This window comes from Dendrobates tinctorius, unplaced genomic scaffold, assembly GCF_039654945.1.
Source record: "Dendrobates tinctorius isolate UK_male_01 unplaced genomic scaffold, ASM3965494v1 ptg000143l, whole genome shotgun sequence".
NCBI lineage: Eukaryota > Metazoa > Chordata > Amphibia > Anura > Dendrobatidae > Dendrobates > Dendrobates tinctorius.
The window spans coordinates 30,464,339-30,491,614 of record NW_027361810.1 but is presented as its reverse complement, the minus strand read 5'-3'; the positions used below and the strand labels follow the sequence as shown (position 1 = coordinate 30,491,614).

At 44.6% G+C, this 27,276-nt stretch overlaps 1 protein-coding gene across 18 annotated transcripts in view; it reads left to right on the top strand.

Annotated features, from left to right (window-relative positions):
• Nucleotides 1–22,031, top strand: part of BAZ2B (bromodomain adjacent to zinc finger domain 2B) — a 379,566-nt gene extending 357,535 nt beyond the window's left edge. For 14 of the 18 annotated variants that reach the window (XM_073545694.1, XM_073545708.1, XM_073545705.1 and 11 more), the window contains 7 exons: nt 5,104–5,261; nt 6,514–6,824; nt 7,238–7,373; nt 17,853–17,999; nt 18,504–18,772; nt 18,896–19,039; nt 20,410–22,031. In XM_073545694.1, the coding sequence (XP_073401795.1) occupies nt 5,104–5,261; nt 6,514–6,824; nt 7,238–7,373; nt 17,853–17,999; nt 18,504–18,772; nt 18,896–19,039; nt 20,410–20,563 (1,319 nt within the window). In that variant the 3' untranslated portion in view covers nt 20,564–22,031. The remainder of the gene's footprint in view (nt 1–5,103; nt 5,262–6,513; nt 6,825–7,237; nt 7,374–17,852; nt 18,000–18,503; nt 18,773–18,895; nt 19,040–20,409) is intronic. The other 4 variants (XM_073545710.1, XM_073545711.1, XM_073545709.1 and 1 more) reach the window with 1 other exon arrangement.
• The last annotated feature ends 5,245 nt before the right edge of the window (nt 22,032–27,276 follow it).

Here is a 27,276-nt window from a genome sequence, read left to right as displayed (position 1 = left end):
ATTTCCAAGTTAGATACAGAATTAATCATTTTTTGTGGACCATTTACACAAATCAGGGGAAAATATAACAATATTCATCCCTGACGTCCTATATTTTAAATGTAGAACCCAAGGATAGTATTGGAAACTAATAAAGTGTGACTATAATCGGAGCCGTCTAATTTCAATTAAAGTGTCCAGCATTTGGCAGATACCCTAATGGAAAATAAACGGACCCCCATTATAGATAAAGGGATATGTCTGATGTTTTTTGCGATCGTCGTGGGAAAAATACAGCTTGCACAAAATTGATGGCGGTTGTGGTGATGTAGTTCGGTGACATTCCTGTAGTGATGGTTGTTCTGGTGCTGTATTCATTTAGTGATGATGATTCTGCTGATGTTTTCATCACCAGAACCATCATCCATCCATACATGAATACAAAGACAAAATCATCATCAGTACATAAATAGAGCACCAGAGCCATCAATAGTACATGACTATGGCACCAGAAACATCATCAGTAAATATGTCACCAGAACAACCCTCAGTACATGTATACGTTACCAGAACCAAAATTAGTACATGAATGAATCAATAGATCCACCATCATCATATGAGTACATCAAAAGACCCATCATCAGTACTGAACTATATCACCAGAACCACTATCAGTAAATTAATACGTCACCAGAACAACCGTAAGTACATGAATACATGACCAGAACCAAGACTACTTGAATACAAGAACCAAGCTTAGTACAATGATCAATTGATATATCAAGTCAGCCCCATAAACAATTGAACCTACAACTGCCAGCAAGTTCTTAACAATGGTACCAGCCACCATCAGACTGCGGACCACCATACAGGAACCACAGTACTGATGAAAATTAGTCAGTATCACAAACATTTACATCCAAATACCTTATAGATTACATCTTATCTGGAGTCTTTCTTTTCATCTCCATCTTTCCTAGATGCCATAATGACATTTCACATCCACAGCCCTTCTCTACAGACTTCCCTCTTCTCCGGTGTTTTGCAGCACCCCCCTCACATAAGTGCCCTTAAAAATAAGAGTGTTATTAAATTGCCCTCGGCATAAAAATATCTGTTCATATTGTGACTAGTGTTGAGCTTTCCGATACCGCAAGTATCGGGTATCGGCCGATATTTGCCGTATCGGAATTCCGATACCGAGTACCGATACTTTTTTCGTATCGGATACCGGAATCGGAAGTCCAAAATGCAATGAGCCACTTTTGTGGCTCTGATTGGCTGCCGAAATGACGTCGTCATGATGCGCTGTCTGTGCGCATCATGATGCGCCGTCAGTTCGGCCTTCGGGGGGGCTGTGCCGACTGTCCGGGGGTCTGTACCGGCCTGCCGGTGGTCTGTGCAGGCTCCGGGGGTCTGTGCCGGCCTGCCGGGGGTCTGTGCAGGCTCCGGTGGTCTGTGCCGGCCTGCCGGGGGTCTGTGCCGGCCTGCCGGTGGTCTGTGCAGGCTCCGGGGGGTCTGTGCAGGCATCGTCCGATGGGACTACAAGTCCCATCGGGCGATGCCTGCTACCATGACAATGATTGACACATTAGCCAATGACGGGACAGTAGTAGTCCCATCATCCGGCTAATGTGTTGAATGTAAAAAAAAAAAAAAAAAAAAAAAAAAAAATTTACATGCTACATACATACAACATGCATACTACATATATACTACATGCAACATGCATACTACATGCATGCTACATACATGCTACATACTACATGCATGCAACATACATACTACATATATACTACATGTAACATACAGTACATACTACATATATACTACATGTAACATACATACTACATACATGCTACATACTACATGCATGCTACATACTACATACATGCTACATACATACATACTACATACATAATACATATATACTACATGCATGCAACATACATACAACATATATACTACATGCATGCAACATGCATACTACATATATACTATATATACTACATGTAACATACATACTACATACATACTACATACATACTACATACATAATACATATATACTACATGCATGCAACATACATACAACATATATACTACATGCATGCAACATGCATACTACATATATACTATATATACTACATACTACATATATACTACATGCTACATACATGCAACATACACTACATGCTACATACATGCAACATACATACTACATACATGCTACATACATACACACTGCATGCTACATACATGCAACATACATGCTACATACATACCACATGCATGCAACATGCATAGTACATATATACTGCATATATACTACATGCATGCAACATACATATATACTACATACAATACATACATATAGACATACAGTACATATAACATAGAGTACATACTTACCGTCACTTGTCACTTTGATCCCCGAAGCCATTGTCACCTGAGGGATAAATATCAAAATAAAAAAACACCAATATACTTACCCCGATCCGCAGAAGTCCACGAGGGTCCCACGTCCATCTTGCGTGGAGAACAGCAGCATCAGCTGATGCTACCGTTCTCTACCAGCTCCAGGAATACAATGACGGAAGGTAGGTATCCTTCCGCACTGTATTCCTCCACCACTTTAAAAAAAAAAAAAAAAAAAAAAAGTCCCAAGTCTCACTTTATGCCATTGCTGCGTGGGAAATTCCCACGCAGCAATGGCATAAAGTGAGACTAGGGACTTTTTTTTTTTTACAGTGGTGGAGGAATACAGTGCGGAAGGATACCTACCTTCCGTCATTGTATTCCTGGAACTGGTAGAGAACGGTAGCATCAGCTGATGCTGCTGTTCTCCACGCAAGATGGACTTGGGACCCTCGTGGACTTCTGCGGATCGGGGTAAGTATATTGGTGTTTTTTTATTTTGATATTTATCCCTCAGGTGACAATGGCTTCGGGGATCAAAGTGACAAGTGACGGTAAGTATGTACTCTATGTTATATGTACTGTATGTCTATATGTATGTATTGTATGTAGTATATATGTATGTTGCATGCATGTAGTATATATGCAGTATATATGTAGTATGTATGTTGCATGCATGTGGTATGTATGTAGTATGTATGTAGCATGTATGTAGTATGTATGTTGCATGTATGTAGCATGTAGTATATATGTAGTATGTTGCATGCATGTAGTATATATGTAGTATATATGTTGTATGTATGTTGCATGTAGTATATATGTATTATGTATGTAGCATGTATGCAGTATGTAGCATGCATGTAGTATGTAGCATGTATGTAGTATGTATGTTACATGTAGAATATATGTAGTATGTATGTTACATGTAGTATATATGTAGTATGTATGTTGCATGCATGTAGTATATATGTAGTATGTATGTTGCATGCATGTAGTATATATGTAGTATGTATGTAGCATGCATGTAGTATGTAGCATGCATGTAGTATGTAGCATGTATGTAGTATGTATGTAGTATGTATGTTACATGTAGTATATATGTAGTATGCATGTTGTATGTATGTAGCATGTATGTAGCAAGTAAATTTTTTTTTTTTTTTTTACATTCAACACATTAGCCGGATGATGGGACTACTACTGTCCCATCATTGGCTAATGTGTCAATCACTGTCATGGTAGCAGGCATCGCCCGATGGGACTTGTAGTCCCATCGGACGATGCCTGCACAGACCCCCGGAGCCTGCACAGACCACCGGCAGGCCGGCACAGCCCCCCGGCAGGCCGGCACAGACCACCGGAGCCTGCACAGACCACCGGCAGGCCGGCACAGACCACCGGAGCCTGCACAGACCACCGGCAGGCCGGCACAGACCACCGGAGCCTGCACAGACCACCGGCAGGCCGGCACAGCCCCCCGGCAGGCCGGCACAGACCACCGGAGCCTGCACAGACCCCCCGGCAGGCCGGCACAGCCCCCCGAAAGGCCCGTACAGACCCCAGAGAGGCTGTACAAGGCAAAAATAGGGTTTTTCTTATTCCGATACCGGAAGTCCCATAGACTTGAATGGGACTTCCGGTATCAGAATCGGCGATACCCGATATTTTTTTTAGATCGGCCGATACCATCCGATACGATACTTTTAAGTATCGGACGGTATCGCTCAACACTAATTGTGACCTAAATAAGCTTCCTCTGGTATATGGCCTCCACACTGTCTACCATTGGTCACCACAGCTCCTCATATACTTTGCTGTCCCCTTGCACAGTCCCTTATTTCATGGCCAAAACACACAGTCCCTCATTTCATGGCCCGAGCACAGCCTCTCATTTTGTTCCCCCCATCTGCACAGTCCTTCATTTTATACCCTCAATTTGAACTGCCCCTCATTTTATTTCCTCCCTTTGCACAGCCCTTCAGTTCATTCCCCCATCGGCACAGCTCCTCATTTTATTACCCCCAATCAGCACAGCCAGCCCATCCTCTCATTTTGTTTTCCCCTCCATCTGCACAGCCTCTCATATTATTCCCCCATCATCACAGACCCTCCCCTCACTTTATTCCTACATCAGCACAGTTGCTCCCCTTATTTTATTCACTCCATCTGCACAGTTGCCCCCCCCCAATTTTTTTTTTACCATCAGCACTGCCCCCCCTGCACAGCCCCTCATTTTATGCCCCCCGGCACAGTAATGTTGGAATAAAAAAGCTCTTACTGAACTAATGCCGTTCACCGTCACTTCTGTGAAGTGCAACAGTAAATGCACGACGGCACGATGATGTCACTATCGCGCCATCTAACCTCCACTGCGTGCACTTTCTCCAACAAGGCGCAGGCTGGAAGTGGCGAATACAAGTGAGTGTGGGGAGGGGAGTGATGGCTGGGCCACTGGACGGAGATATTGGTGAGCGATGTCAGTGACTGATATCACTCACCTCCGTGCCTGTGTCCCGGCTGTTACTGTGCTGAATGTCTGTGGCCGCAGGAAGGTCCAAGCTGCAGAGCCACAGCTTTGGCAACATGCAAGAGGGTGACCATTTAAATAATATTCACCAATTCATGCATCGTAGTCTGATTATGAAAAGATGTAGTTTCTCCGATGACCTCCAGTTATCGTCCTGCTCTGAATCTATCAACGTTCTTGTAGCTATAATAGATACGAGAGGACAAGAACATGGAGAAATTACGAGAGATGTGGTGGAGAACTGGTGTATGGAGGATCACGAGATGGAGGTGGATATCGCTATTCTTCAGCAGGTGGAAGATCTGGAGAGAAGAGTGGCTTCTGCCAGTCTGCAAGTAAAGGCAAGGATTTCTGCTCATCAAAAATAATTGTATTTTTTAATTTTGGTTTCTATGTGTAATGTAGGCTGATCTAAGGGTAAGTGCTTGTAATAGAGAAATGTCAGACGTTTCGGTCGGGAGGAGTCCAGATGCTGAGACAATCACCAACTGCAAAATGAAGACGCAGAAGAGCTTAGCCAAGTGCTGCTCCCCTCCAGAACTTAAGATAGACTCTCGATTAAACCCATTTCTGTGACAGAGGAGAGGAACACTTGGCTGAAAGCTTCTTGCTCTTCTGTGTCCGCTATTAGTGGGACTCTTGACCCCAGGAACCTCCTCTGCTAAATCTTAGTAAACTTACAGCTTTTTCAAATGTGAAACTGGCCCACTAGAGCACCAGATCAGCCAATACATGAAACAAAAATTTTTAGCAAAAGTAACCAACCCCATTCTTGGAGATATCTTTGGAAATCCATGTCCAAATAAAAGGCCGACCATGTAACTCCTTGACAGAACATTGACACTTTTACATAGCAGGTTTCAAGACACATTTTGTCCTTTAGTTTTATACAGTACAATTTATTTAATTACTCCAGTTCTTTGAAAAGGTCATGATTAAAAATATCTTTTACGGGAGATGGATGGCAAGAGATATAGCCTTTGGCTCCCACCTCTCAAGGTGACCATACATATTAGGTGAATGATAGTCGAAGCCACTAATTTCATCAATAATCTAAATGTGTATGGTGGTGCCCTGAAACTTCTGTGAAGTTCTGGTGGAAAAGGAGAGAGCATATTTGATTTCGACATGCTCCATCCTTTGTTTTTACAAGTGATAAGCCACCAAAGTTATCTGGTGGAAAAGAAGGATCACACATCTTGGATATCAACATTCCCAATCCCTTGGTAGTGACTTATCATACCTAAGAATAAAGGACTGAGCACCTAAAGAATCCAACATTATCAATCCGTCTTCTCTACGAGACACCTTTTGGAGGTGACTTATCACCGGTGAGAACAAAGGTGTCTGGTAATGCCTTAGTTCCACCAATGTGTGCATGATCGCCAAGACTGTTTGTGTGTTGACAATGGTAAGCGTGAGGTACAGCGTTTGTCCAAACGTTATATCTTGTGTATAGCCATCTTTTCTTTAACATTATTGATTTCTAAATTGTAATTAATGACTCTCCTCCTCTGCATTTGCTGGAAGAAGCTGAAAATGTATGGTAAAATGATTTGCAGAATTCGTTCTAACGTCTCTCTTGCTGCTTAGGGCTGGATGTGCCCGGAGCTCGATTCTGAGAGGGAAGACTTGGTTTATCACGAACATAAACCTCTTGCCAAATGGCATAAGGAACGCGACGGAGATCACACAGGAGACGAAGGACGCAATTCATGTGCTATAGAACGGAAGAGTGACAACCCTCTAGATATAGCTGTAACCAGGCTGACTGACTTGGAGAGGAACATTGAGAGAAGGTATCTGAAGAGCCCCTTAAGTACCACCATTCAGATCAAACTGGATAATGTGGGCACAGTTACTGTCCCTGCTCCTGCACCATCTATTAGTGGTGATGGTGACGGGTAGGTCATTGAAATTAATACATATATATATAACCAATCACTGTGTTTCTTTGCTCGGTGGAGCTTATTTCCTGCCTGTTTTTTTTTTCTGTAGCTTTTCCTGTGTCTTTTTACAATTGTGTAATCCTGCATGGTGCTGTTGTACTGTACGTCAATAATCCTGCAAAGTCAACGCTTAGCCTATACCTTACTCGTATATGATTATCACTACGTTTCTCAGCTTAGTCAACCTGTGCTCTACATTTGATTCATTTGCTTTAATGTTGCATATATTGTTTTTTGTTTTGTTTTTTTTAATCTGTTTTGTCACTGCCTGGCTTTCTACGTGATTGTTACTTATGTGCGTTCGGAGGGAAGTCAGTTCGTCTCATGTATTTTTTATTTTTTTTTATTACCAATTGTCACTTCTGCAGGACTGAAGATGACATTGCCCCGGGGTTGAAGATCTGGAGGAAGGCGCTGTCAGAGGCGCGCAGCGCTGCACAAGTATCATTCTGCATTCAGCAGCTGCAGAAATCTATCGCTTGGGAGAAATCCATCATGAAAGTTGTAAGTTACCTCTCTCTCCATTTGTAGCAGTCACACATGGTGATCTTTGGTCAAGCGACCTACTTCACGGCCATAGTCGCCGTGTAGACCTAGCCTAGGGGGAATGCAACTATTTCTGAATTCAGAAGGAGCTGACCTGCCCAACTTTAGTGTAAATGGTGAGCAGAAAGACCTATTATTCAGGCTTACAATCTATTATGTTATTTGGCCATGTGTGAGTTTTGGTATAATCACAGGATTGAAACAATTTGCGATTTTATTAAGTAATAATGGAATAAAAAGCCTCCCGTCTCCATCGCCAACATCTGATGTTAATATTACGTTGTAGTCTTGGTAATTTTACAATAGTATTGTGACCATATGGTTCCAGGGCATTAATGTAGGTTTTCTTAACTTCATATCTCCACCCTTGATTAACCCGTGAAATCCATTTCCCATCTACGTATAACCCATTACAATGTGCTTTAAAGGGAAGGTGCCGTGTCTTTTCATAATTTAATGTAAAAAAGAAAATGGTATAAAAGGATATTGTCCCCTAAGCTGGACTCAGTGGTATGTATGTTTTTTTTTGTTTGTTTTTTTACTGTATTAATGCAGCCACTGGGGGCTGAAAGACACTTTCCATGCTCATTTACAGCAGTCCCTGGGCATAAGGCTATGTGCCCACGTAGCGATTTTTAAGCGTTTCTGCCGCGATTTTCGGCGCGAAAACGTTTAAAAATCGTGTACAGAACGCCCCCCATGCATTCCTATGGCATTCCGCACATGCTGTGCTAATGCTGCGCTTTTTTCCGCGGCGGAATCGCATCGCGGAAAAAAACGCAGCATGATCATTCTTTTGTGCGGAATCGCAAAGAATTGCCGCGATTCCGCACCCATAGGAATGCATGAGAATCGCTTACTTCCCGCATGTGGCTATGCCCACCATGCGGGAAGTTAAGCGTCTCGTGCGGTTGGTACCCACGGTGTGGAGGAGAGGAGACTGTCCTCCAGGCTCTGGGTACCATACCCCTGTAAAAAAAAAAGAATAAAAAATAATAAATCGGGGTATATTTACCTTCCGGCGTCCCGCGCTGCATTCCCGGCCTCAGCGTTCCCAGTAATGCCTTGCGGCAAGGCCCTGTAATGACGCGGTCTCGCGAGATCGCTATAGCAACGCGAGACTACGTCATCACAGGTCTCGCAAGGCATTACTGGGAACGCTGAGGCCCGGGAATGCAGCGCGGGACGCCGGAAGGTAAATATACCCCGATTTTTTTTTTATTTTTTTTTTGCATTTTAACATTCTATCTTTTACTATTGATGCCGCATAGGCGGCCTCAATAGTAAAAACCTGGTCACAATTGTCAAACACTATGTTTGACGAGTGCGACCAACCTGTCAATCACTTTCCAAGCGATGCTTCAAATCGCTTGGAAAGTGCTTGAATATCGCACGCGAAAATCGCGGCATAATCTCGGTAAAATCGCGGTGAAATCGCGCGGAAAAAAACGCGCGATTTCTGGGAAGGAGTGCGGTTTTTAGTGAGCGTTTTAAAACGCTATGTGGGCACATAGCCTAAGACATAACAGTCGGCTGCCGAACCTTTCTCTTTCATTGCAGCTGCATCAGGAGTGAACTGGCCACGCCTCTGTGGGCGGCTCAATTCACAGCTGTAGGTGTGGCCAGGCGCCATCTTATTAGAGCCCAGTGCTTACCTTTTAGCTCCATTTACACTCTATTGCAATCCCTGGATGCTGTACTGTTCCAGCATAACAGGGCTTGGATGTTCACTCTGCACATACCAGCTACAGGAGAGGATACAGGACGAGCTCCTGGAGACCCGAGCTGACCTTCCAAAACACCCGACCAGCTGCTGCCCCTTCTCTTGCAAAACATAGGAGGAGCAGCTCCCTGCTGTTTCAAAACACTTGGCAATCTGCTGGACATCTAATCCTCTCCTGTGTGATACTGACTGCTGAGCTGTGTATCTAATCCTCTCCTGTGTGATATTGTCTGCTGGACATCTAATCCTCTCCTGTGTGATACTGACTGCTGAGCTGTGTATCTAATCCTATCCTGTGATACTGTCTGCTGAGCTGTGTATCTAATCCTCTCCTGTGTGATACTGACTGCTGAGCCATGTATCTAATCCTCTCCTGTGTGATACTGACTGCTGAACCGTGTATCTAATCCTCTCCTGTGTTATACTGACTGCTGAGCCGTGTATCTAATCCTCTCCTGTGTGATACTGTCTGCTGAGCTGTGTATCTAATCCTCTCCTGTGTGATACTGTCCGCTGAGCCGTGTATCTAATCCTATCCCGTGTGATACTGACTGCTGAGCCATGTATCTAATCCTCTCCTGTGTGATACTGTCTGCTGGACATCTAATCCCCTCCTGTGTGATAATGACTGCTGAGCCGTGTTTCTAATCCTCTCCTGTGTGATACTGTGTGCTGAGCCGTGTATCTAATCCTATCCTGTGTGATATTGTCTGCTGAGCCGTGTATCTAATCCTCTCCTGTGTGATACTGTCTGCTGGACATCTAATCCCCTCCTGTGTGATAATGACTGCTGAGCCGTGTTTCTAATCCTCTCCTGTGTGATACTGTGTGCTGAGCCGTGTATCTAATCCTATCCTGTGTGATATTGTCTGCTGAGCCGTGTATCTAATCCTCTCCTGTGTGATACTGTCTGCTGGACATCTAATCCTCTCCTGTGTGATACTGTCTGCTGAGCCGTGTATCTAATCCTCTCATGTTTGATATTGTCTGCTGAGCCGTGTATCTAATCCTATCCCGTGTGATACTGACCGCTGAGCCGTGTATCTAATCCTATCCCGTGTGATGCTGTCCGCTGAGCCGTGTATCTAATCCTATCCCGTGTGATGCTGTCCGCTAAGCCGTGTATCTAATCCTATCCCGTGTGATGCTGTCTGCTGAGCTGTGTATCTAATCATCTCCTGTGTGATACTGACTGCTGAGCCGTGTATCTAATCCTCACCTGTGCGATACTGACTGCTGAGCCGTGTATCTAATCCTCTCCTGTGTGATACTGACTGCTGAGCCGTGTATCTAATCCTCTCCTGTGTGATACTGTCTGCTGAGCCGTGTATCTAATCCTCTCCTGTGTGACACTGACCGCTGAGCTGTGTATCTAATCCTCTCCTGTGTGATACTGTCCGCTGAGCCGTGTATCTAATCCTATCCCGTGTGATACTGACTGCTGAGCCGTGTATCTAATCCTCTCCTGTGTGATACTGTCTGCTGGACATCTAATCCTCTCCTGTGTGATACTGTCCGCTGAGCCGTGTATCTAATCCTATCCCGTGTGATGCTGTCCGCTGAGCCGTGTATCTAATCCTATCCCGTGTGATGCTGTCCGCTAAGCCGTGTATCTAATCCTATCCCGAGTGATGCTGTCCGCTGAGCCTTGTATCTAATCCTATCCCGTGTGATACTGACTGCTGAGCCGTTTATCTAATCCTCTTCTGTGTGATACTGTCTGCTGAGCCGTGTATCTAATCCTCTCCAGTGTGATACTGTCTGCTGGATATCTAATCCTCTCCTGTGTGATACTGTCTGCTGAGCCGTGTTTCTAATCCTCTCCTGTGTGATACTGTCCGCTGAGCCGTGTATCTAATCCTATCCCGTGTGATACTGACTGCTGAGCCGTGTATCTAATCCTATCCGGTGTGATACTGTGTTGAGCCGTGTATCTTATCCTCTCCTGTTTGATACTGTCTGCTGAGCCGTGTATCTAATCCTCTCCTGTGTGATACTGTCTGCTGAGCCGTGTATCTAACCCTCTCCTGTGTGATACTGTCTGCTGGACATCTAATCTTCTCCTGTGTGATACTGTGTGCTGAGCCGTGTATCTAATCCTATCCTGTGTGATACCGTCTGCTGAGCAGTGTTTCTAATCCTCTCCTGTGTGTTACTGTCTGCTGAGCCGTGTATCTAATCCTCTCCTGTGTGATACTGACTGCTGCGCCGTGTATCTAATCCTCTCCTGTGTGATACTGTCTGCTGAGCCGTGTATCTAATCCTATCCCGTGTGATACTGACTGCTGAGCCGTGTATCTAATCCTATCCCGTGTGATACTGACTGCTGAGCCGTGTATCTAATCCTCTTCTGTGTGATACTGTCTGCTGAGCCGTGTATCTAATCCTCTCCAGTGTGATACTGTCTGCTGGATATCTAATCCTCTCCTGTGTGATACTGTCTGCTGAGCTGTGTATCTAATCCTCTCCTGTGTGATACTGACTGCTGAGCCGTGTATCTAATCCTATCCCGTGTGATACTGACCGCTGAGCCGTGTATCTAATCCTATCCCGTGTGATGCTGTCCGCTGAGCCGTGTATCTAATCCTATCCCGTGTGATACTGACTGCTGAGCCGTGTATCTAATCCTCTTCTGTGTGATACTGTCTGCTGGATATCTAATCCTCTTCTGTGTGATACTGTCTGCTGGATATCTAATCCTCTTCTGTGTGATACTGTCTGCTGAGCCATGTATCTAATCCATTCCAGTGTGATACTGTCTGCTGGATATCTAATCCTCTCCTGTGTGATACTGACTGCTGAGCCGTGTTTCTAATCCTCTCCTGTGTGATACTGTCCGCTGAGCCGTGTATCTAATCCTATCCCGTGTGATACTGACTGCTGAGCCGTGTATCTAATCCTATCCGGTGTGATACTGTGTTGAGCCGTGTATCTAATCCTCTCCGGTGTGATACTGTCTGCTGAGCCGTGTATCTAATCCTCTCCTGTGTGATACTGTCTGCTGGACATCTAATCTCCTGTGTGATACTGTGTGCTGAGCCGTGTATCTAATCCTATCCTGTGTGATACCGTCTGCTGAGCCGTGTATCTAATCCTATCCCGTGTGATACCGTCTGCTGAGCCGTGTATCTAATCCTATCCCGTGTGATACTGACTGCTGAGCCGTGTATCTAATCCTCTTCTGTGTGATACTGTCTGCTGAGCCGTGTATCTAATCCTCTCCAGTGTGATACTGTCTGCTGGACATCTAATCTTCTCCTGTGTGATACTGTGTGCTGAGCCGTGTATTTAATCCTATCCCGTGTGATACCGTCTGCTGAGCCGTGTATCTAATCCTATCCCGTGTGATACCGTCTGCTGAGCCGTGTATCTAATCCTATCCCGTGTGATACTGACTGCTGAGCCGTGTATCTAATCCTCTTTTGTGTGATACCGTCTGCTGAGCCGTGTATCTAATCCTATCCCGTATGATACTGACTGCTGAGCCGTGTTTCTAATCCTCTCCTGTGTGATACTGTCCGCTGAGCCGTGTATCTAATCCTATCCCGTGTGATACTGACTGCTGAGCCGTGTATCTAATCCTATCCGGTGTGATACTGTGTTGAGCTGTGTATCTAATCCTCTCCTGTTTGATACTGTCTGCTGAGCCGTGTATCTAATCCTCTCCTTTGTGATACTGTCTGCTGAGCCGTGTATCTAATCCTCTCCTGTGTGATACTGTCTGCTGGACATCTAATCTTCCCCTGTGTGATACTGTGTTGAGCCGTGTATCTAATCCTCTCCTGTGTGTTACTGTCTGCTGAGCCGTGTATCTAATCCTCTCCTGTGTGATACTGACTGCTGAGCCGTGTATCTAATCCTATCCCATGTGATACTGACTGCTGAGCCGTGTATCTAATCCTATCCAGTGTGATACTGTGTTGAGCCATGTATCTAATCCTCTCCTGTGTGATACTGTCTGCTGAGCCGTGTATCTAATCCTATCCTATGTGATACTGTGTGCTGAGCTGTGTATCTAATCCTCTCCTGTTTGATACTGTCTGCTGAGCCGTTTATCTAATCCTCTCCTGTGTGATACTGTCTGCTGAGCCGTGTATCTAATCCTCTCCTGTTTGATACTGTCTGCTGAGCTGTGTATCTAATCCTCTCCTGTGTGATACTGACCTCTGAGCCGTGTATCTAATCCTATCCTGTGTGATACTGTGTTGAGCCGTGTATCTAATCCTATCCTGTGTGATACTGTGTGCTGAGCCGTGTATCTAATCCTCTCCTGTGTGATACTGTCTGCTGAACCGTGTATCTAATCCTCTCCTGTGTGATACTGTCTGCTGGACATCTAATCCTCTCCTGTGTGATAGTGTGCTGAGCCGTGTATCTAATCCTATCCTGTGTGATACTGTCTGCTGAGCCGTGTATCTAATCCTCTCCTGTGTGATACTGACTGCTGTGCCATGTATCTAATCCTCTCCTTTGTGATACTGTCTGCTGAGCCGTGTATCTAATCCTATCCTGTGTGATACTGTCTGCTGAGCCGTGGATCTAATCCTATCCTGTGTGATACTGTCTGCTGAGCCGTGGATCTATTCCTATCCTGTGTGATACTTTCTACTGAGCCGTGTATCTAATCCTATCCTGTGTGATACTGTCTGCTGAGCCGTTTCTAATCCTCTCCTGTGTGATACTGTCTGCTGAGCCGTGTATCTAATCCTCTCCTTTGTGATACTGTCTGCTGAGCCGTGTATCTAATCCTCTCCTGTGTGATACTGTCTGCTGGACATCTAATCTTCCCCTGTGTGATACTGTGTTGAGCCGTGTATCTAATCCTCTCCTGTGTGTTACTGTCTGCTGAGCCGTGTATCTAATCCTCTCCTGTGTGATACTGACTGCTGAGCCGTGTATCTAATCCTATCCCATGTGATACTGACTGCTGAGCCGTGTATCTAATCCTATCCAGTGTGATACTGTGTTGAGCCATGTATCTAATCCTCTCCTGTGTGATACTGTCTGCTGAGCCGTGTATCTAATCCTATCCTATGTGATACTGTGTGCTGAGCTGTGTATCTAATCCTCTCCTGTTTGATACTGTCTGCTGAGCCGTTTATCTAATCCTCTCCTGTGTGATACTGTCTGCTGAGCCGTGTATCTAATCCTCTCCTGTTTGATACTGTCTGCTGAGCTGTGTATCTAATCCTCTCCTGTGTGATACTGACCTCTGAGCCGTGTATCTAATCCTATCCTGTGTGATACTGTGTTGAGCCGTGTATCTAATCCTATCCTGTGTGATACTGTGTGCTGAGCCGTGTATCTAATCCTCTCCTGTGTGATACTGTCTGCTGAACCGTGTATCTAATCCTCTCCTGTGTGATACTGTCTGCTGGACATCTAATCCTCTCCTGTGTGATAGTGTGCTGAGCCGTGTATCTAATCCTATCCTGTGTGATACTGTCTGCTGAGCCGTGTATCTAATCCTCTCCTGTGTGATACTGACTGCTGCGCCATGTATCTAATCCTCTCCTTTGTGATACTGTCTGCTGAGCCGTGTATCTAATCCTATCCTGTGTGATACTGTCTGCTGAGCCGTGGATCTAATCCTATCCTGTGTGATACTGTCTGCTGAGCCGTGGATCTATTCCTATCCTGTGTGATACTTTCTACTGAGCCGTGTATCTAATCCTATCCTGTGTGATACTGTCTGCTGAGCCGTTTCTAATCCTCTCCTGTGTGATACTGTCTGCTGAGCCGTGTATCTAATCCTATCCTGTGTGATACTGTGTTGAGCCGTGTATCTAATCCTCTCCTGTGTGATACTGTGTGCTGAGCCGTGTATCTAATCCTCTCCTGTTTGATACTGTCTGCTGAGCCGTGTATCTAATCCTCTCCTGTGTGATACTGTGTGCTGAGCTGTGTATCTAATCCTCTCCTGTTTGATACTGTCTGCTGAGCCGTGTATCTAATCCTCTCCTGTGTGATACTGTGTGCTGAGCCGTGTATCTAATCCTCTCCTGTTTGATACTGTCTGCTGAGCCGTGTATCTAATCCTCTCCTGTGTGATACTATCTGCTGAGCCGTGTATCTAATCCTCTCCTGTGTGATACTGTCTGCTGGATATCTAATCCTCTCCTGTGTGTTACTGTCTGCTGAGCCGTGTATCTAATCCTCTCCTGTGTGATACTGACTGCTGCGCCGTGTATCTAATCCTCTCCTTTGTGATACCGTCTGCTGAGCCGTGTATCTAATCCTATCCTGTGTGATACTGTCTGCTGAGCCGTGGATCTAATCCTATCCTGTGTGATACAGTCTGCTGAGCCGTGGATCTATTCCTATCCTGTGTGATACTTTCTACTGAGCCGTGTATCTAATCCTCTCCTGTGTGATACTGTCTGCTGAGCCGTGTATCTAATCCTATCCTGTGTGATACTGTGTTGAGCCGTGTATCTAATCCTCTCCTGTGTGATACTGTGTGCTGAGCCGTGTATCTAATCCTCTCCTGTTTGATACTGTCTGCTGAGCCGTGTATCTAATCCTCTCCTGTGTGATACTGTGTGCTGAGCCGTGTATCTAATCCTCTCCTGTTTGATACTGTCTGCTGAGCCGTGTATCTAATCCTCTCCTGTGTGATACTGTGTGCTGAGCCGTGTATCTAATCCTCTCCTGTTTGATACTGTCTGCTGAGCCGTGTATCTAATCCTCTCCTGTGTGATACTATCTGCTGAGCCGTGTATCTAATCCTCTCCTGTGTGATACTGTCTGCTGGATATCTAATCCTCTCCTGTGTGTTACTGTCTGCTGAGCCGTGTATCTAATCCTCTCCTGTGTGATACTGACTGCTGCGCCGTGTATCTAATCCTCTCCTTTGTGATACCGTCTGCTGAGCCGTGTATCTAATCCTATCCTGTGTGATACTGTCTGCTGAGCCGTGGATCTAATCCTATCCTGTGTGATACAGTCTGCTGAGCCGTGGATCTATTCCTATCCTGTGTGATACTTTCTACTGAGCCGTGTATCTAATCCTATCCTGTGTGATACTGTCTGCTGAGCCGTTTCTAATCCTCTCCTGTGTGATACTGACTGCTGAGCTGTGTATCTAATCCTCTCCTGTGTGATACTGTCTACTGAGCTGTGTATCTAATCCTCTCCTGTGTGATACTGACTGCTGAGCCGTATATCTAATCCTATCCCGTGAGATACTGACCGCTGAGCCGTGTATCTAATCCTATCCCGTGTGATGCTGTCCGCTGAGCCGTGTATCTAATCCTATCCCGTGTGATGCTGTCCGCTGAGCCGTGTATCTAATCCTATCCCGTGTGATGCTGTCCGCTGAGCCGTGTATCTAATCCTATCCCGTGTGATGCTGTCCGCTGAGCCGTGTATCTAATCCTATCCCGTGTGATGCTGTCCGCTGAGCCGTGTATCTAATCCTATCCCGTGTGATACTAACTGCTGAGCCGTGTATCTAATCCTATCCCGTGTGATACTGACTGCTGAGCCGTGTATCTAATCCTATCCCGTGTGATACTGACTGCTGAGCCGTGTATCTAATCCTATCCGGTGCGATACTGCTCTCCTGAAATACTCTGTGCTGCTGTCACCCTGCTCCTCCACCATATAACTCCCTCTGTGCCCCTCATAGACCAGTACACTGCTCTCCTGAAATACTCTGTGCTGCTGTCACTCTGCTCCCAGAATCCTTGCTGCCTGCCATCCTCGGTGACTGAAGACCCCATTCCTCACCTCAGATCCTGTCCTGGCGATGTGTGAAAGCGAGGCGACAGGGGCCTGATGTATGGTGGAAGGAGCAGGGCGACAGTAGCACAGAGTATTTCAGGAGAGCAGTGTGCTGGTCTATGGGGGGCACAGAGGGAGATATATGGTGGAGGAGCAGGGTGACAGTAGCACAGAGTATTTCAGGAGAGCAGTGTGCTGGTCTATGGGGGGCACAGAGGGAGATATATGGTGGAGGAGCAGGGTGACAGTAGCACAGAGTATTTCAGGAGAGCAGTGTGCTGGTCTATGGGGGACACAGAGGGAGATATATGGTGGAGGAGCAGGGTGACAGCAGCACAGAGTATTTCAGGAGAGCAGTGTGCTGGTCTGTGGGGGGCGCCCTGTTCGGTGCCAGGGAGTGTACATAGAGCGCTGTGTTTTATACACATGGATGGACCGTCTGCTCCACAGAAATCCAGGAAACATGTCTGCTGATTGATGGCCTGTTCTGATCCAGACTTTACATGCAAAGACAGTCAGTAACATTGCAGGCCCCATCAAAATGGCTGCTCACTGTGTTCCTAAATGTCATCCTTTCTTTTCCCTTAGCAAACACCCAGAAGGGGAGGAGAGGAGTGGAGTGACACCACACCCATGTCAGCAGATTCCGCCCATAATTACTGCAGGGCAGTAAAGTGAGCTAGTTGTACACTAGGTTTTTGTGCCAAATTTCAGTAGCTGCTCCCCCTAGTGTTAACAAGTGGAAATGCCAAACTTTTTAAAATTATTTTTCATATTTTACAAAATTAAAAACAAATAATATTTTTTAAGAAAATGTAAACATTAATTCTTCACATTTTTTCAATTGCTGAAAAAAAAATTTTTGGATGGTACCTTCCCTTTAATTTACAACTAGTTGATATGTTTTCCACGTCTTAGCATATTAACAGATATAATAAAAATAGGACGATGCACACATTTATAATTTGTCTTTCTTACATATGTTGCAGTACTGCCAATTATGCCGCAAAGGGGACAACGAGGAATTGCTGCTTTTGTGTGACGGTTGTGACAAAGGATGTCACACCTACTGCCATCGGCCCAAAATCACTGCGATTCCAGAAGGCGACTGGTTCTGCCCTGCCTGTATTGCTAAGGTAAGACACAATTTCTTAAACAATAACTCAGGGCCTACCTGAAATAGTGGATACACCATGCTGCTACAGATTTAGCTGTCCTCCAGAGTACTCTCCATTACCAACCTCTGATGAAGCTTGAGAGGCGAAACTAGTTTGCAGAACCAGGAAAATGAGAAAAGTCTTTTTCAGGTGGGTTCGCTCTGAAATCCTTCATAAAATGCTCAAAAGGATGAACATAAGCATTCCTGTCTTAAAACAACTTGATTTTGTGTGATCAAATATGCCAAATGGTTAAAAGAAGTGATCAGACCATTTTTTGGGTATTTTCCACTTGGAGGACACTCTATACTGTACATAGAAGGCAATGAGAAAGCTCAAACTGCAGACAAAAATGACAAAAAAGACGCTTCTCTTGACCTCTTATTCTCTACATTACTTTGTCACATAGGCGCAGAACCCACAAGGTGCTACAGCCATTTCTAGTGTTAGCGGACATTTATGTTATTTGTATTTGTATCATAGGCAAGTGGTCATACTTTAAAAATGAAGAAGGCCAATCTAAAAGTGAAGAAGAATTCTGAAGCGAAGAAAGGGAAGAAAGTCTCTGCAGACGCCGATGATGAAGACCCAACTGTACCAACTGGAGGCTCTAGCAAAAAAGGAAGCAAGGACTCCAAAAAAAGAAAATCGGATGAAAATAACGTTAGTCCTGCAAAACAAGAAGGTTCTCCAGCGTCCAAGAAACCTAAAACCTCCACCAAGGATGAATCTAAGGACCTGGCTCTTTGTAGGTAAGAAATGTTATGTGTTCTCCCAGACACGTGATTGGGTCTCATTCCCAGAGGGGAAATAACACTGCCCTAGCCTTTAGTTCTTGTACATGTGTCACCTGCTGCTGTCTCTTATTCTTGCAGCCTAATCTTGTCTGAGATGGAGTCTCATGCGGACGCCTGGCCTTTTTTGCATCCTGTTAACTTGAAACTTGTACCTGGTTACAAAAAAGTCATCAAGAAACCTATGGACTTTGCAACCATCAGAGAAAAGCTGAGCAATGGCCAGTAAGTACTGTGCAACCATATACAAGGAGTGTACGTCACCAAATACCACAAACCCTATTCATACTGCATCCCACTCTTGCCCTGACACACTTTAAATGAAGACACGGGGGTTCAGCCGCTGCATTTTCTGATCCAAGTTCCGGCTACAATACCCAGCCCAGTCACCTGAACTAACAGCATCCCAGACATGCATGATGCCTCGTACATGTCACGGAGCCCACAGTCATGCGTCAACTTGCGGCCATAATAAGGGCGAGAAAATAAAGGCTCCAAACAGCCATTTGAATTACCCAAACTCGCACCATTTCTATGCCATGGAAAATAATTTAAGGTTGCATAGATTGGATGCAATTGTCGAAAACTTAAAAGTTTCCATTGATTGACCGTCAGGTGTGTATCACAGTGGTTGCAAAGACTGGAGTTGCACCCAGGCCCAGGAACCTTGGAGGGGGGGGGGGGGGAAGGTTCCTTTAGACAGTTTTAGAATAACAATACCCATAGTTTGGGGCCCTGTTAAAGATTTTGCATTAGGGCCTTAGAGGTTCAAGTTCTATCCAGGCTGACAGCAAGTAGAGGATTTACAACACCCAGATCCCAAATTGTCAAAGCAGCAGGATTCTGGAGTAAATCACTTTGAAAAGTTGACAATTTTTTTGAACAATGTGGATTTTCACAGACATTTTGCGACTTGTTAAGGATTTCACGCTTGTTCTAATTGGACGGAGCTAAACTGGAACAGTGGCGTGACTCTACAGCTCGCTGAATTCCTGACAATCTGTGGTGTTCCCGACACCAGAAATCTGGTAGGATTCATAGCGAGGCGCACCTCACATGCCAGACGCTCCCGATTCAGTAAGAGCCACGCACCTATTAATCATCCAGGAGTGTCTGACTTCTACACACACCCTCATGGACATCGCTGGTCACAGTGCTTCACGCCCTTGAATGGGTTGTCTGGTCTTAGGCTATGTGACTGCAGACTTGTGAATCCTCACATTGTGCACAGTGCACTCTATGAGGGTTCTCTGGTGACGGCAGCAGGCAGTCATGTGGCCGCAGGTATGTGATATGCATACTTCCAGCCTCGCTCAATATACTTACACTGAGTGAGGCCACACGCGTCTAGTGAGCATATGACCGCCAGTAAGCAAATCACATACTTGAGGCCAAGAGCCTGCCGCTCTCTGAGCCGGCAAATCCTTACAGTGCATAGTGCGCACGCGATGTGAAGATTCACAAGTCTGCAGTCACATATGGTGACTGCAGACTTTTAGCTTAAGGCCGGATAACCCCTTTAAGTTTGAAAATTTGGGAAAACCTCTACAACTTCCTTCTGACTTGTAATAGTAATATATTTAATTCTTTTGCAGATACCCCAATTTTGAGGCTTTCGCTCTGGACGTCAGACTTGTCTTTAACAACTGTGAAACATTTAATGAAGACGACTCTGAAATCGGTAGAGCTGGACACAAAATGAGGATACATTTTGAAAAAAGATGGACAGAAATTTTCAACATGAGTTGAAACCATTCGACGTTACTTTATCCTGATAACCGCAAGACCAGCAATGTGAACGATCACTACACCCACAAGATATCGAGACTATGGAAGACCGGGGCGTCATCAATAAAAGTCTTAGGTTACAACATCAGTCCTATGATGACCATATCCCTTTTTTTATTTTTGTTCTATTGTGTTTGCGTGTGTGCGTTTTATCAACTACTACTGTACTTGTAGTCCAGGGGGCGTACACTCAAGTCAAAACCTAAAAAGAAAAAAAGGGTGTCCTAGTGCAATAGGTAATAAAAGGTTTCAAAACGCACTGATTCTTCATCCGCCAGAGCTGTACTGAGGAAATGGTAACCCATTCCTTTTTCAATAAATATCTATTTTTTATTGTTTTAATATTATTATTATTTTTTATTACTTTGTAGCTTACTGTTAGTGAATGTATTTAATTTTATGAATTATTTATGATTAAACAGACCGAATCTTCGTTTTCTGTGAAAAGGAAGACTAGATTAAAAAAAAAAATAATAAAAAATAAAAATATTGCTTTAAATCTTGAAAATACAAGAATGTTAATAAAATAAAAAAAAAAATAATAAAACAAAAAAATATCAAAAAAACAAAAAAAACAAAACAAGCCAAGTAAAACTGTTTACACGGAAGTGCTGAAACGGCACCGAAACGGAACTTTACTGTAAAGTTACAAGTACATTTATATAAATATACGTTGCTGCATCACTCATATAGATAAATTGTATTTCAAGATGGTGAAGACAAACGGAGAACTATGTATATACTGTTCACAATTGTTTATATTACGTCTTGTTATATCTGTATGATGTGTACATATTGTTTGCGGGCATCGGCTATGATGTCTGTTTTAGAAGGATTGTAGCATTATTATTTTAGTTAGGCGAATAATAACCTATAACTTGTACAGTATCCTCTATCAACACTGTGGCGTCTCCCTAACATTGGTAGTGCCTGCCTTCAAAAACAGGGTGTAGGGGGATATGATATTGTGGTTTGTTTCTTTTTTTTTATTTTGTTTTTTTTTTTAACATTATTTTATTTCATTTTTTTTTTTCTATTATAATTTTATTTTCCAATTTTGTTTATATCATTCAAAGCCAAGTAGGCCTGAAAAAAATAAATATAATCATTTGTATCCATGTGAAATTAAATGTGTGACGAATTTCCTACGCACAGTATTTTTTCATAGATGCATTTCCCGTCATTCGCCTCGCCACTGAAATGATGATCATAAAAGAAAAAATAATAATTACAATAAAAGACATTTGTAACCACTGTGTTTTATCTACTGTGTGGTATGGTGGCCCCGTCAGAGGCAAGGAGAGCAGACATTTTTTGTACCAATTGTACTTGAAGTTGTTTTATTTAAAAACAAAAATGTTGTGAAAAGGGTAGTTTTTTTTTCACTAGTTTGTGTGGCACGGATACAATAAACGACTGTTTTGCAATACCTGTGGTGTGTTTTCGTGTGTTCTGAAGCCGGTGTCCATAGTGGCCTTTATTCTTACTAAAAGGGGAACTGTCATTTGCCGTAAATATGTAATTTTGTTACCAGGTGAAAATGCTGCTGTTCTCCTGAATCCAACATTGTTTTTCTTTTGTTCCTGCTCCTCTCCATTCCTGAGATATGGCCTCCTCTTCCCTGTGTATAAACCTAGTCTTGTTATCTAAGTGGGTGTGGTCCTCAAGGTCACGCCCACAGAACACTTTTGAAGACCACACCCACTTAGTTAGAATGACCAGATATAGATCTAGAGAGAAAAGGCACCATATCTCGGGAATGGAGAGGCCTAGGAACAAAAGAAAAACAACACCGGATTCAGGAGAACAGCAGCAATTCCAACAAGTAAAAAAAAATTACCGATTTTTTGCAAGTGATGTGTTACTCTGGTCCAAATGAGGTTTTATTTAATGTAAGGGCTCAGTCAGATTGCCATATAAATCTGACGGAGATTGGAACGCAGTTCTCGGACTGGTTCGCAGCTCTCCCAACCCAAGCGTAACAGCTGCTCAGAAATATATAAAGCTGTCAAGCTCAGGTCGCAAGAGCCACCAGCCAGTCCGAACAATACGCTCACATCTGCGTCTGATTAATACGGAGGTCTAACAGTGTCCTAATGTGGACACACTTTAGTGTCTGTGTTTTATATACAAGTCCTAACCTGATTGAGAATCCACCTGCTAAACTTTCAGCACCATAGATCCCTATTAGCAGGGCCGTATATGGCATTCATTCATGCTGCCCTAGGGACTGGAAGTGGTCACACCAATTACTGATAAGTCAGGCTATGAGTATGTGCACAAGGCATCTATTACAGGCAGATCTGCTATGTAATCCGCCTGAAAAAGCGCTAAACGCTGAAAAGAATGAACATCTGCACTTGCTGCTCATATGTTCAGTCTTTTAAACTTCTTTCGACATCTTCAGGTTTCCAAAAACGCCAAGAGGTTATAATAGGTAACCTAACCATTTTACATGCTACCACTAGGAAGCCGCTCACTAGTACTTACCATAATACAACTTCCATTAAAAAATGGCTAAAAGAAGCAAACAACAGCTGCTTTAGGACAAAAAAAACTAATCAGTGTGTCCTATTATGTCTTCAGCCTGAAAAATTCACGAGATTCGCAGATGTGAAGCATATCTTGTGTACATACCCTAAAAGGTCACACACCCTTTAGATAGTAAAGACACTCACACACATTAGAATAAAGTTGGCCAAACCCAGTGATAGACAGGCTTGGCCGACAGTCTAATTAATAGTAAGTGAGATAAAGATTTAGCATGTCTGGATTCAGACTGCGGATTCTTTTGTTCTCTAAAAATGAAGCACACTGCCAGCGAAGTCTAGCAGAGGTTCTCTTGGAGAAGACAAGAGTGCTCCTATGTATGGGAGAGTTGGGTGAGATAGCTGCCAGACGAAAATGGGACAGCTGTCTATAGTGTATGGGGGGCTTTAGTCAAAAGGCCTCATTTAAATGGCTATATTTTTAGTCTGGCCACTGACTCTATAATGATCTACTATCAAGTCTAATAAATTAAATATTGCTACCTCTACATGACCACATCACCAGAACCAGTGACGGTACAAGACTACATCACCAGAACAATCATCAGTACACAATTACATGACCAGAACAACCGTCGGCAGACGACTTACATGACCAGAACCACTGTCGGTAGACGATTACATGACCAGAACCACCGTCAGTACACGACTACATGACCAGAACCACCGTCAGTACACAACTACATGACCAGAACCACTGTCGGTACACGACCACATCACCAGAACCAGTCAGTATATCACTAAGTTTAGTACAGTGATCAATTGCAATGTCAGGTCATCCCAATATACAATTGCATTGCATGAAGTTTTAGCTCCTAGTATGTCTTTAACAATGGTAAGGAGACAGTAGGAGTTGTTGTTACCAGCCATCATCAGAGTACGGACCGTGCAGGAACCACAGTACTCATGAAGTGCAGGCTGTAACACTATTAAATAATTAAGGTATTTCTTAACTATTGGAAGATTTCATATGTTTTAGCTCCATTCATTCTGAGCACATTGGTATGGGTCTGAGATCCCTCAAAAGACCTCTTAGAAGTGCACAGATTAGGAGACGGGATTATGACTTAACTGCATCCGCTCTGCGTACACTTTTCTAAAAGATCTTTTCATCTGTGCTTGGGGATCTGAGAACCAGATTTCCCACAAATCTGCTCAGAATTAGTGGACATAACAAAAAAAAATCTCCCTAAAGTTTAGTTACTCTTTGAGGTGCATTTATTACAATGCTGCCAATAATCGGAAACCGAATGGTCTATCTAAGCAGATTATCTATCACAAGAAAAATGTTCATTTGTCCGGTGAAATAATTTTTCAGCTTACCTAAAGGGAGTCTGTCACACCAAAATGCTTCCTAAACTACATAAACATTTATATAGGGGCATATCCCCTACAAAAAAAACACAGTTTAGCTTAAAGGGGTTGTCACTGGTCTAGAATGACAAGTCTGCAGTCACTCTGTGTGACTGCAGACTAGTGAGTGCTCCCAGTGCATGTACTGTGGCTGTGGGTGCGTACTGATGCCAGGTTCCAGCGTGCCTGTGGCCGCCACTTGATGTCCCAGAAGAGCAGCAAGCAAATTGCTTCAATGAGGAGATGGCCTTGTGATATGCGCACGCTGTCTGCTCATTCAACACCCCTCCTCTTTACTGAAGCCGTTCAAAGGGCAGCCAAAAAGACCAGAACCAGGCGTCAGAACAAGTCTGCAGCCACATTGTGTGCACCCACACTGACACTTGGAGCACACTGCTTTGCTCGTCCAGTGTCGGTGTGGTCAGACTCGCAAGCTGATTTTAGACCACACTCACTTTTACAAACAGAGCGCTATCAATAAAGACAAAAGACTGGTTTTAATATAGAAATAGGATGACGTAATGGTGCACCAAAGCATAGGCCACACGAAGAGTGCACCCAAGCATAGGCCACGCCAAGCGTGCACCAAAGCATAGGCCACGCCAGAAGTGCACCATAGCATAGGCTACGCCAAGTGTGCACCAAAGCATAGGCCACGCCAAGCGTGCACCAAAGCATAGGCCACGCCAAGCGTGCACCAAAGCAAAGGCGACGCCAAGCGTGCACCAAAGCAAAGGCCACACGAAGAGTGCACCCAAGCATAGGCCACGCCAAGCGTGCACCAAAGCATAGGCCACACGAAGAGTGCACCCAAGCATAGGCCACGCCAAGCGTGCACCAAAGCATAGGCCACGCCAGAAGTGCACCATAGCATAGGCTACGCCAAGTGTGCACCAAAGCATAGGCCACGCCAAGCGTGCACCAAAGCATAGGCCACGCCAAGCGTGCACCAAAGCATAGGCCACGCCAAGCGTGCACCAAAGCAAAGGCGACGCCAAGAGTGCACCATAGCATAGGCGACGCCAAGCGTGCACCAAAGCATAGGCCACGCCAAGCGTGCACCAAAGCATAGGCAACGCCAAGAGTGCACCAAAGCATAGGCGACGCCAAGTGTGAACCAAAGCACCCTAATTTGCATAATAAATAAAAGTAGATTTTTCTGTAAATATTTTTTTTTTGTAAATATTAAAGACGCATTCTGGTAATTTTTTCCCCTAAACCTGTGTAAAGGTAATGCAGAGTGTCATTATAATGTTCCTGAATAAAAATAACTACCTATGCTGTGCCCTTAAATAAATAATTGGTTATCACCGTGCACCCTGCAAAAAAACATTCCCCCACATGGTCCCTCTTACGGTACATGGCCTCCACGCTATCCTCTCCTATAAAATATTCCCACCACACCATCCCCCTCATATATTCTGATCACCACACTGTCTGCCCTTGTGTACTATGACCGTGACACTGTCCTCCTTTAGAAATTATACCCACCGCACCTTCCTCAGTTATGAACCATGATCTCCACATCTTGCTGCCCCCTCTTCTCAGTGTCCCACTCATGCTGTCCCCACGCCATACTGAGCCTTCCAAGCTGCCCCTCTCTATGCTGAATTCGCTATGCTGAACCTTCTCCATAATAAGATCCTTCACGCTGCCACGTCTCCACAATGAGACCCTCGCATTGCCTCCTCTCCATACTGCGACGCCTTCACACTGCCCCACTTTTCATACCGAGTCCCCTACATTGCTCTTCTCAAAACTGTCCCCCCACCATACTGAGCCCTTACACTATCCCCCATCCGTTTTGTCCCTTGCACTATCCCCTCACTCTGTAAGCCCCCCTAATCTCCATTCTACAGTAATACCCCCACAAACCCCAAATCTACAGTAATACCCCCCACTATCCCCAAGTGTACAGTAATACCCCCACCAACCCCAAGTGTACAGTAATACCCCCCACTAACACCAAGTGTACAGTAATACCCCCCACTAACCCCAAGTGTACAGTAGTACCCCCCACTAACCCCAAGTCTACGGTAATACCCCCCACTAACCCCAAGTGTACAGTAGTACCCCCCACTAACCCCAAGTGTACGGTAATACCCCCCACTAACCCCAAGTGTACGGTAATACCCCCCACTAACCCCAAGTGTACGGTAATACCCCCCACTAACCCCAAGTGTACGGTAATACCCCCCACTAACCCCAAGAGTACGGTAATACCCCCCACTAACCCCAAGTGTACGGTAATACCCCCCACTAACCCCAAGTCTACGGTAATACCCCCCACTAACCCCAAGTCTACGGTAATACCCCCCACTAACCCCAAGTCTATGGTAATACCCCCCACTAACCCCAAGTGTACGGTAATACCCCCCACTAACCCCAAGTCTACGGTAATACCCCCCACTAACCCCAAGTCTATGGTAATACCCCCCACTAACCCCAAGTGTACGGTAATACCCCCCACTAACCCCAAGTCTATGGTAATACCCCCCACTAACCCCAAGTCTACGGTAATACCCCCCACTAACCCCAAGTCTATGGTAATACCCCCCACTAACCCCAAGAGTACGGTAATACCCCCCACTAACCCCAAGTCTACGGTAATACCCCCCACTAACCCCAAGTGTACGGTAATACCCCCCACTAACCCCAAGTCTACGGTAATACCCCCCACTAACCCCAAGTCTACGGTAATACCCCCCACTAACCCCAAGTCTATGGTAATACCCCCCACTAACCCCAAGTGTACGGTAATACCCCCCACTA